The 13,613-nt window shown below is 37.1% G+C and overlaps 2 protein-coding genes across 3 annotated transcripts; both read left to right on the top strand.

Moving 5' to 3' along the window:
• Nucleotides 1–2,350, top strand: LOC116178994. Its single transcript, XM_031498721.1, has 8 exons — nucleotides 1–254; nucleotides 311–324; nucleotides 392–544; nucleotides 638–757; nucleotides 1,246–1,375; nucleotides 1,433–1,541; nucleotides 1,623–1,817; nucleotides 1,880–2,350. Exons 1-8 carry the CDS (start codon nucleotides 1–3, stop codon nucleotides 2,150–2,152), a joined length of 1,248 nt encoding a protein of 415 aa, XP_031354581.1. The 3' UTR covers nucleotides 2,153–2,350.
• A 6,281-nt stretch (nucleotides 2,351–8,631) lies between these two features.
• On the top strand, nucleotides 8,632–13,586 carry LOC116159894. Of its 2 annotated transcripts, XM_031472985.1 has the most exons (3): nucleotides 8,632–9,032; nucleotides 9,542–10,340; nucleotides 12,149–13,585. In XM_031472985.1, the coding sequence occupies exons 1-2, from the start codon at nucleotides 8,789–8,791 to the stop codon at nucleotides 10,333–10,335; spliced, it is 1,038 nt and encodes a 345-aa protein (XP_031328845.1). In that variant the 5' UTR covers nucleotides 8,632–8,788; the 3' UTR covers nucleotides 10,336–10,340; nucleotides 12,149–13,585. The 2 variants fall into 2 exon arrangements, with proteins under 2 accessions (XP_031328845.1, XP_031328844.1); XM_031472984.1 differs by having other exon boundaries at nucleotides 9,542–13,586.
• Nucleotides 13,587–13,613: the final 27 nt, after the last annotated feature.

Below are 13,613 nucleotides of genomic sequence, written 5' to 3'. Positions count from 1 at the left end.
ATGTCGAGTGAATTGGTGAGCAGCTGCCGTCCAAAAAAATGTCGACTCAGATTTACCTATAACGATGATTTGGTGCTATTGAGGGAGTTCGTCAGGGAAAATCCATTCCTTGCTCCTGGTGACGAGGGTTGGGATTTGTTACGCCGAAATGTGGAAATTGTGACTGGCAAGGCCTTCACTTTACGTACCCTGAAGCAACATTTATTGCTACTTATCGAGCAATGGCTCAAAAAGGATCAAATCGATAATGTTAGGTAAGCATCATTGGTCTGGTAATAAAATAAAAATGTATGTTTAAATTTTAATTTAGATCTGGATTAGAGGGTATGGATTCGGAGAAGGACACGCTTTTACAAGAGGTTTCAACCATCTGCCGTGAATTTAACTTCAGGGCAATTGTTGGAAATGGGAAAACGAGCAAGGACAGAATATGCCAACAAGTTGGTTAACGTTGGCGAAGAGAAGGAAAACTACTCTCCGGAATTAGAAGAGGAAGTAGACGAGGAATTAATTAATGAATATGTCATTGACGATCATGAGTACGGTGAGCACCTACTTGAATTCTGTTTTAATTTAACGTTAAATTGCACAACTACAAGCATTATATTGCAGTTATAACAATTATATGTGTTTGCAGAAATTATGGATGTTACCAACGAGGCTACTGATAAACAAGAAATTGATCAAATGCTACATGTAGAAACCATAACCCCGGATATACGAAAGGTGGAACCGGGGCCATCGTCTCAAACCTCAGGTAAGTTTAACAATTATTAAACTAAGTAGAATTGTGATGCTGCTATATCTAGAGATAATGAGTTCTATCATATGAATGCTTTGTCACAACTACCATGCGATCAAAAATGAGTTGCTGTCGAGTCACCTTTGGAATTTTTGTTTATATGGGAAATCGTATTTAACTTGAACTTCCAAACGACAGCAACTCATTTTTGATCGCCCGTTACCTCATGTACTACAGGAAGTAAAAACCTATGAAGATAAGGCAGTGCAAGTGAATAAATACTTACGAGGATTTGCATACATGTAGTATTATTAAAAACAAATACAGATTATAAACTAGGAATTTGTACGGGACTTCCCAATCACACTCTCTTTTAACTGCTTGGTAGCATCAGTTACAGAGTTGCAACCAAGTGTAGGAAACAATGATGAAGATAAGGTTAGCACTGTCGCGTCGTTTAGATTCTTAAGAATTCTGTTCGGTGTATCTGAATCCTGTGCTAGCAAGTACCGATGGAATTATACAGGCCTATAATCTCGTGAATTACAAGGTAGTGTTCGAAGGTGACAATATTGATTCATCGGATCTGTATGACACCTTTGTGGAAGCTGTCCGATCTGTTGGTGGAGGAATGTAAGTGACAAAAGTTGTACCTAAATTGAATTGGAATGTAATTATCATATGGTTTAGACCATCTTATGAAGAGGAAAGGTCTGCCGAAGTGTATAGCTCTGATGGACCAAGTACCTCTAGCGTTGCTGCTGCTTCGGTTCAGGATGCTGCAAGCGATCTACCCAAGGTGTGTGACATAATTTAAAGAAGAAAAAAAGATATCTCGTTCTCTACAATGAAATACTTAATTTTTTTATTTTACTTATAGCAAGACGACTTCGTGCAAGGTGGTTCAGGAATGACTGCTCCTTCTCCTTCCTCTAACCGCATGAACTTCAATCATATTAATATAATAGAGGAGTCTGACACGAAATTTATTAAAAAATTTAACACGACATGTAAATCGTTGAAATTTACTTTCAACAACGAAACATGTAAAGATAACCCTTTAACTTGGCTACAGGTAAAGACACATGAATTTTTTAATGTTAGAATTTTTTGTGACAAAATTGCGATTTTTTACAGAGTTCATTCGAAGAGTTACACTCATACATCGTAAAGGATTCCGTTCCAGCAGATCGCGTTGGAATTACACTAAGAAATCCGAATTATCCTGACAAACCGATTGGTTTTTCATTTAGAAGAGTGGACCAGTTGTCGGTGGGCGTAATAATGTCATTACTTGAAAAAGTAATGCAGAGCAATGCAATTTTTTTCTCGAATGACGTGTTAGTTTTAAACGTGGATCGAGTGACGGTACCTGTTGGCTATGGGCGTAAAAACCGAGTTGAAATTTGAGGATTTTTGTAAAGCCAAAAGACATGGTATTATCGTTGTACCAACTCCAATCAATGAAAACAAGTGTTTAGCGCGCGCCCTAGTCCTAGCAATACCGTTTAAAAACAATGATCCTATGCTTCATGGTATGCAGATGGGTAGTCCCTTACTTCAAACGCGAGCCATACAACTTTGCCGAAATAGCGGGGTAGACCTTAGTCAGGGCGGTAGTTACGAGCAACAGTTCTCAAGTTATTCACGGAATATTAAAAAGGGATCTTTAACACCCCCCCCCCCCCGGTCCCTTAGCTCACACCCCACCCCTCAGTACTTTTAGTATGTTGTTCAGGATACCTTCCCCTACATCTGTGCCAAAATTGACTTCTACATGATTTTTCGCCTTTCTTCCGCCTTTTTTGATCTTCGTTCGTTTACGTCCCGTTGTTACGTTCTAAAGGGAAACTTTTTTTTTACGATGCCACTCCTGAAATACGACAACGTTGTTATACCCATATTTGATGGTGTGGATTATGGAAACTGGAAGATACGTTTGTAAGTTTTTGGAATTTAAAAAATGTAAAGAAGTAGTTATTCGTGATAAGACTGATACAGATAAAGACGAAGATTGGAATTACATATCGTCGGCCTAATGAGTAAACTAGATATTTTATCAGTTTCTGCATTTTACTTGCTGTTAACATTTTGCAACACACTTAGAATTTCGATTTTTTCAGTTTAGGATTTACGAGGTTTTCTTCTTTGTATTATATTGCACCCGTTAACGCCAGAACGGAACATGTTTTTCTTATAGCAATAAAATACTAAAAAGTGTGTTTTCTAATCGACAATGTCTTTAATTATTGGACTTCAATAATTTCATCGCTTAAGAATTATCATAGCTAAAATATCTTATTTGCAGTACAATGTCTCGTGCTCTGAAAATATTAAATATGGTTAACAAACCAGTATTACTCGAAAAGGAGAATAATTCACCAGCTAACACTTCTGAAGCGGATGCACAACCTGGTAATATAAACAGAATTGTACTAATATCTATAATATTACCTATTTATTTAGATTTGAACTCAAACAACTTGAAATCGGTGTCGCCATTAGCTGTACAACATGGTGACATTCGTCCTTTGAAAGTTGTACCATACAGTGCTATTGAGAAAACCCCTTTCGTTGAACTAGAAAATGTGTCAATTGAGTTTATGATTCCGTGTAATATCCCACCTAGAGATCATAGTCCTTGCGATGATGTTGCGTATATAAGCACAAAGAAAAACACTATCGATGACAATCAAAATGGACAAGCGGTATTGTTTGAAAATAGCTTTGAATCGCACCTTTTACCTTTTGATAATATTCTCCTAAACCCTGACCTTGATTCAACAGTTTTCAAAATAAAAGAAATACCTTATTATTCATTTCTTTATTTACCATAATTTTTTTTAGAAATTTTTTAAGATTATTTCCTTACATTTTTTCTAGAACAAGGCATTTAACAAATTGCTACAAAATGATACAGTAAATAGAGAAAATAACGGGGTCGCAGAAGTAGATGGACATACAGGATAAGCACCGGCTTAGATTCAACTGAAGAAGGCGATTACGAACCTAACGATAGTGACGTACTGGATACCGATCCATCCTATTTCCATAGAAGTGCAAGAAAAAATAGTGGAGGAGAAAAAGGTCAAAAACAGGAAGAAGCGGCATCAAGTACAGGAAGAATCATGGAACGCAAAGAAATATAAATCAATGGGCGCGTTTAGGGAACACAACTGTTGACAACAGTTGCCAATATAGTTCCCTAAACGACACGCTGACTAAGGCGCTGACCGTCAACAGTTGTGTATTTCAATCAGCGTAAAAATTTTTCGCTTACATACGAAGCGCTGTGAAACTTAACCTCACATAATTGCGTTTGTTTTGTTTATATACTCAGTTTATGTGTAATGTGAAATGGCATTGCAATTAAAAGACGTATTAGTATTAAACGATTATGTCTTGGTAGATAATCAATTGGTGCTGAAGCGTGAGTATACAATAGTATTTACACAATATAGCACATGTTGTAGATGGTAAAAAATCCTGTAGCGCCACTACAGAGGAAGAACCCGGAGCAGGAGAAGAAGTTACACTTCAAGAAACTGTGACTGATAGCCAATTTGCATGGACCAACAACGCTACATTATTGTTTGTTGATGAATATAGCAGCGAATTGTCGTTCCGAAACCCTGAAAAAAAATTGGTAGGTAAATGTTCCTCATAAGTAGCCATCTTGAATTTTTTTTACATCAATTCTAAATTAAGCGTATCAAAGACAGTCACTTTTATATAAAACTTTGTTTTATATCTCTTATACTTTCGATGATATAAGACATTCAAGGAAATGACCAATTTTAGTTTTTTTGAACTTACGTCGAACCTATGCGACATTTTGAATTTCCATAAGGAAATTTTAAATAAGCATCTAAAACTGCAAAACATTGCCCATTTAACCAATTCTCTATCTTTAATAATAACAAAGTTACCCATGCAACCATGCGATTTGGGACAAACTATATATATATTATATATATATATATATATATATATATATATATATATTGTTGTGAGACCTAACTTTCACTTCTGGGAATCCCACGATTTACCTCTAACTAGCTCAGTTGTAATTAAAAAAAACCAAATTTTTACACGCATCTCAAGGTCCAGCTGGATTCTGCCACCCTACAGCATTCCAACAATGACATGAATAGGTGGCTTAACCAAATCCTTAAATTCCAATATGAAACTTTACCCCCAGATTTAATAAACTTGAAACAAAGTAAGAGACGCCGACAATTACCTCTCTTTGACTCTAATAAACAAAACCTGGATTGCAATGACTGGTTTAATTTCAGACAAAAAATTGCGTAAATTTCTGTTTTACAAATTGTTACAATTTTAAACAGATAAATGACACACAAAAAAAAACAAATTACTCAAACATTACAAAAAAAACATGACAAAACAAACCACTAACTACTACTTACTTTTAAATTTGTCCGAGTAACGTACTCTGATACAAAGAGGTATCCGTACACGATCACAACAAAAAAATTTTCACACAAACCAAACACTCAAACACCGACGTCTTCTCTCTTCGGGTACCCACAATTATTTTCAAAACTTCCGTGTTTCCGCAAAATAAAAAAAAACAGGACGGCGACAAACTTCTTAAACTTTTCAAAAATTCTTCTTAAACGGCAAACAAAAATTCTAATTAAACCTGGATCCACTACGCAAGAAACTTCCACAAAATTCAAAAATAACGTAACCGAAGAAGCGCCGGTTGGCTTTGTAACGACCAAAAAGCCCCGCTCTCTTCAAAAATTTTCTATTTAAGCCAAAAGCCCTTCTCCTTTCTTCAACATCCCGCCCGCCAATCACGCGAAGCGTCGATTTTTCAACTTCTTGCTAAACGGCACGTACGCCCGGCAATTCTGCGAAGACAACCTTATCTCTACTTCGCGCTATACCTCGTTAACGGCAAATAAAAATTTAAAAAGAAATTTACATCGAAAAAAATTCTAGGAATAAAATAAAAACAGAACACTTCTAAGAAATTGAACCAAAACTATAACATGAAATTTACGCAATCCTGTGTCTCAAATTATTAATAACCCCCCCGGTTAATTAATTGAACTAAACAAAATTGTCACATCCAGACGCTCTATAATTTCTTTCAAGTTACAACTAAAACAAAATAACACAACAATATATATATAAACAAAACAAAATGTATTCGAGGCAACAAAACAATGAAAGTAACAGGACTAATACAAATTAATTCTGTGCGGCACGTGTCCCCGGAGATATATGCAGTTTTGCAGCTACTTCCACGGTTATTGCATCATACTGCATGACAGAATTGCGCAAGTTGCATCATCTTTGCATTCCGTAAACATCTTGTTAGTTTTAAAGAGTCTGTAACCGTGTCAGTCAAGAAGAGATTACATACTTTAGTTAAACTGGAAGGACCAGTTAAAAAAAAGAGAAAACCATGCAGGGGTTGTTACAATACACTACGTGAAAATATGACAAACCGCGAAGCAGACAAAAAGTGCGGCGTATTATTAGTTATTGTAATGATTGTCCAGGCCAACCTGGGTACCTACTATCTTCCATGTTTCAATACTAATCACAAATAATACTATTAATATTAACATTGAATAAATAAATATCCCTCAAATTCCAGAAAATAGTCTTCGTTGTAATGTTTTTTATTCGAGTTCATTGCATAATCTTAGGGTTACAGTCTTCTTCACTTTCTTGTCGCCGGAGATATCCACGGTTCCAGAATTAAATAAATAATAGTGTTAGGTTACAGGTCCCCACGCTGCGGAACTCAAAAAATGACGCACAACTAGATGGGGCTTACTTGAACAGTTGTTTACATATCCCCGGCGGTATGTATAGTACTATGGTAAAGTTGCTTGATACTTGCTCTAGCGCATGGTAGCATTCGGAATATATATATATATATATATATTTCATACGTTGAAATCAATATCACAATATTAGTTTATATTTTTTGTAGAATGCGGTTTATTTACCTAAAGCAATACCTACCATAACCAGTGCATCTGATTTTGCGAAGACAATACCTGCTATCTCTCACTTGCCAATTGTATTCTATTAGAGGTTAGCTCGCCACGCGTGTTGTGACAACGTTATTTCGTTTTATGGTGTTTACAAGTGTAGTTTATTAATTATTGTTCTTATTTAAAATTAAACGCGATTTGTGTTTTTCTATTGAGGTAAGTATTCTTAAGACAAATAACCACTAGCATGGAAAAAAATTATTTTATAAAATCTTACAGTTAGCCGTTATTGCATGCGTGGCTTTTGATTCGTTTACTTTCATTTAGCAGGTTCTGCTTTCTTATTGCATTTCAAGTTTGTTGTCATTATCCCTTTCATATTGTCTTCTATCTTGAGCAAATTTGGAAAATAAAAAAAGGTTGCTTTTCAATACTCAACTAAGAGACTCGAAAAAACATAAGCTATTTACTTAATAGCAAAATGCGCAAAAATATCCGACAAAATGTGGAAAATGTTAGTAGTTTGTTTTTAAAATACCTATTTTTTGTACAGAAAAAATGACGTCCCGAGCAGAGAAAATAATGAAAGCGGCACTTCAAGGTGTAACAATATCGGACTCTAATGTTGTACAAGTAGTAACTGATTCGTCCTTTACCACTAGTGTTCGTACATCCTATATTTTTGAGGGCTGTAGTGATCAATTACCTGAAGCAGAAGAAGAACCAAACCAAGATGCTCTAAATGAGGGCATACATTTTGATATAGAAAATATGCCGATCATACTAGCAAGTGAATGTGAAATAAATGAAAAAGTTATACAAGAAAGTGACGTCGATAATTTCTTTGGTGACCAAAATGACTACCCTGACCAAGGCAAATCAACTGAAGATGACTATGTATTTAATAACTATGACCAAGGACTTATAAGTGAAACTGCTGTAAATGAAATGTTTGGCGCAACCAGAAGCAAAGAAAATAGAGGTGATGAAGATTATAATCCAAATGATGAAGAAGAAACAAGTAGTAACAATTCGTTTATTGAACCCAATGTTGCTGAAGTGCCAAATAATGACGAAAATATACCACCAAATGGCTCAGAAAGCATTGAACAAGCGGAATGGGGAGACATTAACGAAGGACGAAAAAGGAAAAAGATAGCGGACAAAAATCAGTGGAAAAGAACAAAAAACCAAGAACTGAGGATGAAAGGAGAAGACTACATAGAGTTTTCTCGTGATAAAAACAAAACCTTTAAGCATAACGTTTTTCGTTCACGTAGAATTATAGGGGCACGTTGTACATTAAAGATGTGTTTGAAATCTAAAAAGAGGTTCTGCGATTCATTTAGCGAAGACACTAGAAACAAAATCTTTACCCAGTTTTGGAAAAACATGACCTGGGATCAAAGAAAAGTATTTGTTTCAGGGCAGGTGACTCTTCAAACACCTACCAGGATAACAACCGACAAAGAGCAAAGCAGGCGTGGAAATACCATCATTTATAGGCTAAACAACGGAGAAAAGTTAGTACAAGTCTGTCGAAAGATGTCCCTGAATACTATTGGTCTAGGGCGCTTTACTAAACTAAGCTAAATGTAAACTAAACCAAAAGAGAAGACAAAGAAATTATCGAGTAAATGCTTTTACAGAAGCTGTAGCATGTTTGAAAACGTTCTTTAATCACTTACCGAAGCAACCTTCACACTATGTAAGAAAAGACACAAACAAGTTGTATTTGGAACAACATTTCACAACTATAAAGCAGTTACATGATTTCTATAAAAACTATTGTGAAGAAAATGATAAACCAACTCTAGGGATTAAAAAATTTAAACTAACGTTTAATGAGATAAATTTTATTTCGCATCTCGTCCTCTAGATCATATAGTGTAGTGTAGTTGTTTCAGTGTTCGCGCCACGAAATTTAAAGCCAATGTAAAAACTTACGCTCCCTCTACTTTCCCCTCTTGTCGCGCTTGCAACGGGCTTCATTAGTTGTTTTCGTGCGAGAGTGTACGCCACGCGTTGTTTTGTTTTTACCACTCAACGTTTTTTACCTTATTAGATGGGTCATAAACGGAAAGCTAAAAAGCTAATTCGTAAGCGAAATAAAAGAAGGAGGAAAGATGATCGATTACAGGATATCGCGTATAATATTTTATGCGAATTGCGGTCGAAGCAAGGTCGTGACAGCGATACGGAGGTAGATACCAGTGCTGATTCAGAGCAATCAGCATCAACACCGCGTGCCGGTCCTTCGGAAACAAGTTTTGATAATCGAGATTTAACATCTCTCTTTTACGAAAGTGGTAAGCCTTGTTTTATGTTCCCTGCCTTATCAAAGTACGCAAACGAGTTTTTGTTGTACTTCTTCCAAGTTGGAAAGTAGTTTTCCTTAGAAATTTTGGCCTTCCCAGTAACGTAACAGGTATTCAAACGAGTCTTTGACATACCTGCCGCTACACTTTTAACGAGTTTTAAAAGAAGGTAGCTTGACAGAATCTTTCAACTAGTTGAAAGAAATCCTTTTGAAGGCCGTAAGGCTTTAGCTTCTTTAACAAATTTGGTTTTACCACTAATTTAGCAGGTGTTCAAACGAGTCTTTGACATACCTGCCTCTACACTTTTAACGAGATTTAAAAGGTAGATTTGATAGACGTTTTTTTGTCTTTTAAAGGTACAGTGGTACCTTCCTTTTTTCAAGGAGTTGGAAGAGGTTGAAAGAAGGCCTTTGGGCTTTAGTTTATTATTTTATTAGCTACAAATTTGGTAATTGTCTGCTTCTCCTTGTAATTTGGGTTTTGTTTTCTGGATTTAGAAGCAAGCGCAGACGGGGAAAAAGAAAACGTGCCTCCCTTTTCGATTCCGTCAGAATTCCTAACTTTGTTGGGCCAATCCACAGAACCGGCAGTTACCTTACACAATGAACTGCATGTCGAGTTAGTCTCTCGCTGGGAGAATATCTTGAAATCGGGGTTGGATCCACAAGTGGCCAACGATTTAATATCCAAATATCCCCCAGCAGAAAACTGCAAGGTCATTGGGGTACCTAAATTAAACCCCGAAATCGAAACCGCCATGACAGAACAACACAAGCAAAGGGACAAACGATTAGCCGAAACTCAGGGACGACTTGCAGCAGCTCTCGCAGCAATCGGCAGGAGTTTGACGATTTTGTTAACTCAGGAGGGGAGCGATCTAGGGCTGACCCTTATTGAGTACCTGAGCGATGCGAGTCGCCTTCTCTCCGATGCTCATCACCAAGAATCCGAGGCTAGAAGATTTTTAGTGGCATCAGGCCTAAATAAGCAATGCCGGGAGACTATTGCTGCAGCTCCTATAGGTGAATGGCTTTTCGGAAATGATCTTACAGAGCGTATGAAGGCTGCGAAGACCCTTGAACGTTCATCAACTGAATTCAAACCTACGAAGCCAAAACCTATAATTAAAAACTTCCCTAAAAGGCAGGGAAATGCGAGGGGTCTGCCTCGGACGCTGAACACATCCAGTCGGGGCAGACCGAAAAACTACATACCACAACTGAGAGACCGCTACCAACAGTTACCCAGAAAATATTATCAAAATCAGTCCCAACACCAGAATCGTCGTTAGTGAAGGTAAACAGGTCAGCCGGAAGATTAAGTTTTTTTGTAAATGCTTGGCGTGGAATAACCCGAGATCCGGTTATTCTTTCTTGGATTGAGGGCTATACTATACCTTTTAGTAAACAACCGATACAAACTTATCGGCCAAAGCAGATGCGATGGTCGAAAACTGAATTATCAGTAGTTAAAATTCATTTAACTAGTTTGTTATGTAATGGAGTAATTTCAAAATGTCGCCCTTCAAGGGGCCAATTTGTGTCGAACATTTTTTTAGTGCCCAAGCCTGATGGTTCACACAGGCTAATCCTTAACTTAAAAGAGCTTAACCAGTACATAGAAACTCAACATTTTAAATTAGAAGACTATAGATCAGTTACTAAGTTAGTTACGGAGAATTGTTTTTTCGCATCTCTGGACTTAAAGGATGCATATCACTTAGTCCCAATTAGAGTTAAGGATAGGAAGTTTTTAAGATTTTACTTTGAGGAAGAGCTTTTTCAATTTAATTGTCTTCCTTTTGGGCTTTGCACTGCTCCTTTAGTGTTTACAAAAATATTGAAACCAGTTTTTGCCAAACTTAGACTACAAAATTTTGGGTCTAATGTTTATCTAGATGATTTCTTACTTCTTGGAGACTCGTTTCGCGATTGTTTATCCAATGTTGCCACCACAAGATCTCTACTGGAAGAACTAGGGTTCATTATAAACGAGAAAAAGAGCCGATTTACACCCAATCAGAGTATACAGTACCTAGGCCTTGTTTTTAATTCTCGCTCGATGACAGTTAGTCTTCCAGTTGAGAAGCAAAAACGTATTCTGCAAGATATCCACACTTTAGAGACTAAACTTAGTTGCAAAATTAGAACCTTCGCAAAATTCATTGGTAGGATTATTGCAGCAACGCCTGCGGTTCGTTATGCGATGCTGTACACTAAGAATTTTGAAAGGCAAAAATTCTTAGCTCTTAAAAAGTCAGGGGGGGAGTACAACAGTACTATGACAATTCCCTCCACACTGCGGCACGATTTTCTTTGGTGGAAGTCTCACATTCAGGAAAGCAGATGTATTAGACCCATAAATTACACAATGGAGATTTTTAGTGATGCATCTCTTTCGGGCTGGGGAGTAGCTTGTTCAGGTAAAAGGTCTCATGGATTCTGGACACGAATGGAAAGCAAAAATCATATCAATTTTTTGGAGTTGCAGGCAGCCTTTTTTGGTTTGAGGTGCTTTGCAGCTAATTTTAAACAAACCAATATTTTACTCAGAATAGACAATACCACTGCTATATCTTATATAAACAGAATGGGGGGTGTCCAGTATCCACATTTAAATATGTTGACTCGAGATATTTGGCAGTGGTGTGAGAAACGCGAATTATGGATTTTTGCTTCGTATATTCAATCTTCCGATAATGTTGAAGCAGATCGCGAATCGAGGCGTAAGGTTTCTGAATCTGAATACGAGTTATGTGATCTTGCCTTCCGGAAAATCTGTACCGATTTAAGACATCCAGACATAGATTTTTTCGCTTCTAGAACCAATAATAAGTGTGAACGATATTTTTCCTGGCTTAGGGACCCAGGAGCAGAAGCAGTGGATGCCTTCACTGTAAATTGGGTTGATAAAAATTTTTATGCTTTCCCTCCTTTCGCGTTAATTCTCAGAGTACTTCAGAAAATTAAGTCCGATAACGCGGAAGGGGTTTTGGTTGTTCCCTTTTGGCCTACACAACCTTGGTGGCCATTATTTAATGCATTATTAATTAAACCACCTATTTATTTCAAACCTAATCCTAACTTGTTGTTATCTGCTGATAGGACGCCACATCCGCTGCACGTAACCCTTACCCTGGTAGCAGGACTGTTATCAGGCTAGCCTTAGAAAACAAGGGAATTCCAGAGATGGCCGTGGAAGTATCCCTCGCCTCGCTGACCAAATCCTCAATAAGTCAATATAACCATGGCTTAAAATTATGGTGGGATTTCTGTGTAGGAAACAAATTCGATCCCTTTATTCTCAACTTTAACAACATTTTAAGTTTTTTAAGCGATTTGTTTAATAGAGGATTTAGTTACAGTAATCTTAATACCGTTCGGTCAGCCCTCTCGTTAATACTTTCACCAGAAGTAGGGTCTGACGCTAGAATTAAACGGTTTTTTAGAGGGGTCTTTAAGTTAAGACCATCCTCTCCCAAATACAAACATACTTGGGATCCTACCATAGTTTTAAGCCATTTATCAACATACTACCCTAACCAGGACTTAAGTTTGGAACAACTAACACGTAAGCTTGTTACGTTACTAATACTAATAACCGCACATCGAGTGCAGACGTTGTCTCTGATCAGAGTTAAAAATATTATTTTGAACGAGGACAAAATTCAGATAAGGATTCCAGATAGAATAAAAACCTCAGGACCTAAAAGCTTCCAACCAATACTGGAAATTCCTTTCTTTCATGAAAAGCCGGCTTTATGTGTGGCAAGTACTTTACAACACTACTTGGGGAGAACAGAAACCTTAAGAACGCCGATGATTTCAAACTTGTTCATTACATTTAGAAAACCGCACAAGACCGCATCGACTCAGTCAATCAGTCGTTGGATTAAGAGTACTCTGGCTGAATGTGGTATCGACACCAAGATTTTTACTGCACATAGTACTAGACACGCTGCTACCTCCATGGCTGCAAGAAAGGGCGTCAGTCTAGACGTTATTAGAAATACAGCAGGTTGGTCTGCTTCATCACGGGTATTTGCTCAGTTTTATAATCGACCAGTGTTAGAAGAACAGTCGGTGGCAAATGCCATTTTAGGATTATTGTAACCTTAGATTTAGTTGTATAACTTTAGATCGTTGTCATTGTAAGGAATAAAATCCTTTCTTGGTTTCTGCTCGTTTGGTTGCAACTGCTTTAAACATCTACACTATATGATCTAGAGGACGAGATGCGAAATAAAATTTTAAGATTAAACGAACTTACCTTAAGTGAAGTTCAATCTAAATTTTATGAAGCATCTCGTCCGAATAGATCATAGCCCTCCCTTCCCAGCCCTATTTTTTGGAGTTGCAACAAAGAAGCAGAATGGCTGTAAAAAATGAAGCCCGTTGCAAGCGCGACAAGAGGGGAAAGTAGAGGGAGCGTAAGTTTTTACATTGGCTTTAAATTTCGTGGCGCGAACACTGAAACAACTACACTACACTATATGATCTATTCGGACGAGATGCTTCATAAAATTTAGATTGAACTTCACTTAAGGTAAGTTCGTTTAATCTTAAAATT

Source organism: Photinus pyralis, unplaced genomic scaffold (genome assembly GCF_008802855.1).
Source record: "Photinus pyralis isolate 1611_PpyrPB1 unplaced genomic scaffold, Ppyr1.3 Ppyr1.4_LG1, whole genome shotgun sequence".
Lineage (NCBI taxonomy): Eukaryota > Metazoa > Arthropoda > Insecta > Coleoptera > Lampyridae > Photinus > Photinus pyralis.
Note: the sequence above shows the minus strand (reverse complement) of the source record. Positions and strands in the feature narration are given on the sequence as shown.

Excerpts from the sequence above, each read along its gene's own strand:
- LOC116178994 (XM_031498721.1), top strand. The coding sequence starts at position 1 with ATGTCGAGTGAATTGGTGAGCAGCTGCCGTCCAAAAAAATGTCGACTC. Across the intron at positions 1,376-1,432 it reads CGATCTGTTGGTGGAGGAAT|ACCATCTTATGAAGAGGAAA; the intron begins GTAAGTGACAAA and ends CATATGGTTTAG. Across the intron at positions 1,542-1,622 it reads CTGCAAGCGATCTACCCAAG|CAAGACGACTTCGTGCAAGG; the intron begins GTGTGTGACATA and ends TTTTACTTATAG.
- LOC116159894 (XM_031472984.1), top strand. The coding sequence starts at position 10,482 with ATGCGATGGTCGAAAACTGAATTATCAGTAGTTAAAATTCATTTAACT.